Source organism: Arachis stenosperma, chromosome 7 (genome assembly GCF_014773155.1).
Source record: "Arachis stenosperma cultivar V10309 chromosome 7, arast.V10309.gnm1.PFL2, whole genome shotgun sequence".
Classification (NCBI taxonomy): domain Eukaryota; kingdom Viridiplantae; phylum Streptophyta; class Magnoliopsida; order Fabales; family Fabaceae; genus Arachis; species Arachis stenosperma.
In genome coordinates this window covers 8,594,244-8,598,939 of record NC_080383.1, presented here as the reverse complement: position 1 = coordinate 8,598,939, position 4,696 = coordinate 8,594,244, and the positions used below count along the sequence as shown (strand labels likewise).

The 4,696-nt window shown below is 35.2% G+C and overlaps 1 protein-coding gene across 3 annotated transcripts; it reads right to left on the bottom strand.

Annotated features, from left to right (window-relative positions):
- Positions 1-233: 233 nt before the first annotated feature.
- On the bottom strand, positions 234-4,198 carry LOC130941670 (zinc finger CCCH domain-containing protein 3-like). 3 transcript variants are annotated; one of them, XM_057870233.1, is made up of 7 exons: positions 3,668-4,198; positions 2,892-3,061; positions 2,653-2,706; positions 2,359-2,475; positions 1,946-2,218; positions 1,232-1,483; positions 234-835 (listed from the first exon to the last, which is right to left on the bottom strand). In XM_057870233.1, the coding sequence occupies exons 1-7, from the start codon at positions 3,729-3,731 to the stop codon at positions 497-499; spliced, it is 1,269 nt and encodes a 422-aa protein (XP_057726216.1). In that variant the 5' UTR covers positions 3,732-4,198; the 3' UTR covers positions 234-496. The 3 variants fall into 3 exon arrangements, with proteins under 3 accessions (XP_057726216.1, XP_057726217.1, XP_057726218.1); XM_057870234.1 differs by having other exon boundaries at positions 234-742; XM_057870235.1 differs by having other exon boundaries at positions 1,232-1,390.
- Between the last annotated feature and the right edge of the window lie 498 nt (positions 4,199-4,696).

Here is a 4,696-nt window from a genome sequence, read left to right as displayed (position 1 = left end):
TAACTTCTCAAACATAAGAACTCGACATTTGAGAATCTGGTCAGTTCTGATGAACTTCAAATTGATATTATCCCCAAATGGAAGTATTTTGATCTCTAAATAAATAAATAAGAAAAAGACCATAGTTTGGTATGCCCTTATAAAATGGGGTAAACAATTCAGTGACTAGTGATTCACAAATCTCTAAATTTCAATCCCATTTTTTAAGTGTCTACCAAACTGACACAAAGAGAAACAAAAAAAAATAAAGATAAAATTGAAAATAAACGGAAAAAAAGGTCACAAACTTTCAACCTGCATCTTATTCACCACAAAAAATGCCCCTTCATCCCCCACAAGCTAGTGAGTGTCACAACAACCTCTGAACAAACTATCCCACTCCACAGAAATTGCAGGTGAAAAAAAGAGAGAAAGGGGGAACAGAAGGTGTGTGTGTATGATAATATATTTCTCCTTAAAACAAGGAAAATTTTGTCCCTCAAAAAGAGAAAAAAGATCAAGCATCTTGGTCATGTAAGGAGGATTCCGAGGCCACTTCAAAGGAATTTGAGGTAGTATGATCAGCTTGTTTGGATGAATCTTCAGCGGCCTGTGAATTATTGATATTATTATCCGAATGCTGATGCTCATCACTCGATAATTTAGATGGTGATGTCTCGGGTGGTTGGAAAGTCCCTCTTCGATTGCCGTCGAGAGGGGTGTCCAGTGCAGATAAAGCAGTAGGTGTGGCCAAGCGATAGTTCTGTGAGATTGCCAAAACTGGATGATCAAATTTGCATGTTGGGCCATACTTGCATATTCCATAAATTCTATAATAAGAACATATAGCTTGCCCCTAAAAACAACCAAGTCAGGAATCAGGAATAAAAATATAATTAGAGGTCTTGTTATAGCTAATATGACAATATGGGATGCAAAAATATCTTTGGACTTAATTTCCATACATTGTCAGTAGTAAAAAGTTTTACATAGACATTTAATCATGTATTGGCAAGTCAACAAAAGTAAAAAGCTAATCTAAAATGAACAAGAGAATAATTCTTATGCACTGCCTGCCAATGAAAACTCAAGATGAATTGCCATATCATGGTGCCTAACTATTCACCATGATAACTGTTTGCAAATTTTTCAAATTTTATTGGTTGACAATGTAAAATAGTTTAGATCGTTAGTATATGGAATACGATTATTTTGAAGTACCCCAACGATCAAGTAGGATAGGTGAACTTACAGGTCGCACAGGAAGGCCGAGTGGATTTATGAATGACTGGGCGATTCTTTCTCTTGGGTGGTGGAACTTACAATCAGATCCATACTTGCAAGTCCCTGTGTTCATATAGTATCTGCATTCTGGCTGATCAGGCCTATCTGGGAGATTAAGACTTACTACCTGCCCACCAGAAAGTGACTCACCCGGATTCACAGAGTCGTAAACAATATTAGATCCAAGAAAACCAGTAGACATTGCAGGGTTCATACTTCCCTGATTTGAGAAACAAAATCAGTCAAAACCCAAAAATAGTTAAATCTCAATGGAATTTGCACCAGTAAGTAGTAAATCAAATTCTGCTCGAGGTATCAATCGGTGTATGAATTTCAAATGTGCGTTAAAATTTGTAAATAGAATGAATATGTGGTTTAAGAATAACAGGATCATCATGCACAAATCACTTTGTTTGAAGTTCATTACATTGTTATGAGGATCATCATGCACTATCACTTTGTTTGAAATTCATTGCCTTGTTATGAAATATGGCATTAAATTATGATAATCAATATTTTCTAAGATTCACGCATTTACATGTATAGACAACAAAATTCAGTGTGTTTGCAAGTGTCCTTGCAATCATTGTTAGTGACACAATAATCCCTGTTTGGTACGTAACAAAAGATCAAAAAATGCAATAAATTCATATAAGCAGGATATTAAATAGGTTGAACTAACCATGTAGCTGTTCCAACCCTGTCCGGGTATAATTCCTTGTGGAGAAGAAAAGAAAGGAGGCACATAAGACTGAAGGCCCTGTCCAGATAAATATGGCATTCTCGGTAAGGAATACGGATATCCACCAACATATCCAGATGCGGGGATCATTGAGGTAGGAGATGCAGCCACTCCAGAAGCTCCAAAAGTAGCATGCGGCGGATGATGAAACTTGCAAGCTACTCCAAACTTACAAGACCCAGTTCTCATGTAATAGGGACATGATTTTTCTTCCTAAAAGCAAAGAATTAAACCGTTGAAGCAATGAATGAAATAGCTTTCCATATACGATTATGTTATTCGGACACAAATCACACAATAATGTCAATCTGTTCGTAAAAGATGGCGTGATAAGTGAAAATTTGTATACGGACCTGACGCATTGGAAGGCCTAAAGCATTGAATGATACAGGAGCAGCACCTCGCCTGTCCCGTGGATGATGATATTTACACGATGATCCATACTTACATGTCCCTGTCTTAAGAAAATACTGCAATGTATATTTTCAAACAAGGTTATAAGTTACTAGTACATTTTCAAACAAGGTTAAGTTACTAGGCTATAATTTCAGGTAATCCAGGAAGCTATTATTAAAAAAACATCATAAAAAAGACAATTGAAAAACAAATGTACTTTTGATTAAAAAAAAAAAAAAACAGAATCATACCTCACAATCAGGTTGCCCGTTTCTCTCAGGGAGCTCTTCACCATAATGAGTACCCTGAAATTCTAACAAAGGATGAGAACCCACGGTTTACTTACATATGATTAAAACTAACGAATCAATCAAAGGCCAACTTAATGATTATAAAATTGTACACAGATTACATTTTAAGAAAGAACTGATTCATCTACACCTGAAAGTTTTTACAAGCAAAAAGGAAACAAAAGAAAGAGTTGCATTACCAGTGAAACATTAGCGGGGTGATTGTAGCGACAGTTAGTCCCATAACCACACATTCCAGTCCTCAGAAAATATAAGCAATCAGGTTCACCAGGACGATCCGGATACGGGCTAGTTTGACCCGCAGTATCTCTATCTCGATTGTCATTGATTTTCAATCGCCGAATTGCTTCTGCAATATAGATCAAAACAGCAATCATCCAATTTAATTCACAATTCCACGAAAGTCTCAACATGCATTCCAAAAATTTTTTTACCAGCAATGATTACTCCCGTAAAAACTAACTAGATCAGAACCTTACAAGGTTCCAACTCCACCCCATAAAAGACTTAAAGATCCAAACATGCATTCAATCCTTTTGTTGCATGATCAAGCAAAGGAACACAATTTCCCAAAGCCATGTACGATCACTCAAATTCAGGCCACAAAAAATTGAATTCAGAATATAGGGATTTGTCGGAACCTCTATATCCTCTTGCAATAGGAAGCTATTGTTCCAAGAAACTCATTCAAAAAAAAGAATCATAACGCATTCAATTCAATGGATCATCGAAATTCTCCAAATCAAGATCACCGTACCATCATCATCATCCATCATAAATGAAAACCAGAACCGATGATTAAGCTAACACAAACAATACAACATTCCAAAGCTCCACAACAGGAAAACTTCACACAAACAAAAACACAAACACCACACAGGCATCATCACAAAAACAATGATCAGGACCAACAAGAGTATGAATCATGATCACAACAAATAGAATCTGAAGCTACCTTCAATGTTGTCACCGGGTTGATTAGAAGCAGCATTCCTCAGAACCTGCCTGTTTTCTGGCATATCTGGCTTTTGAAACAAAGGTACAATCTTTCTGCTACCGTTCCTTCTTCTTCTTCTTCTCGTTTCAACAATCAATCTAAGAACAGCCTTTTAATCCTTTAAGGGAGAAAGAAAAAATCAAGGAAACAACACTCACAATTTCACTCACTCGCAGATGGTAAAATTGATCATCATCAACAACAACACAAAGTGAAAAATTGACCAAAGTGACAACACAATTTCCCTAAGGGGGAAAAAAAGTACAATATAATATATAATAATAATAACTAATATAATATTATTAATATTATATATGTGTGTAACAAAAAGTGAGAGAATCGGAGATGAAATTGTGAAGAATCAAATGTGAAATCTGGAAAGAGATTATGGTAATAATATTCGCATTGGATGAAAATTCCCGTCAAATTAGAGTTTCCTGGTTCTGCCTTCGCAATCTTTGGAACATTTCGGATCTTTGAAATGTGAAACCCGACAAGTTAATAATAATAATAATTAATAAATAAATAAATAATAAAGACTAAATACTCTAAAGTAAGGTTCTTGCGCGCGTGTACGAATAATAAATTCAATGTACAATATTACCCTCCACGTGGCTGCTTCTCAACAAGTTTACGTGAATCGTGATTTATCGTTGCTTACTTATACCACAGCGCGTGCGTTACAATCACTTCCCTTTTCCACTTTTATTTTATTTTATTTTATTTTGCAATTTTCAATGTTTGGAGTGCTTAGGAAAATTAATTGGCCTGAGAAGTAGATGGGAACAAGAGGGGTAGGTAGAATTTCAACCGTTGATTTTATTCTCAGGCATGATCACCATGAGATTCATTTAAACCCCTTGATTGCTTTTATTAATTTATTTTTAATATTTGTTGAGGATACATTTTAAAAATAGAATTTAATTTTGATGTACTGTCAGTAAAGTAGTTTTACACATATATTTAATTATATAATATTATATAAGT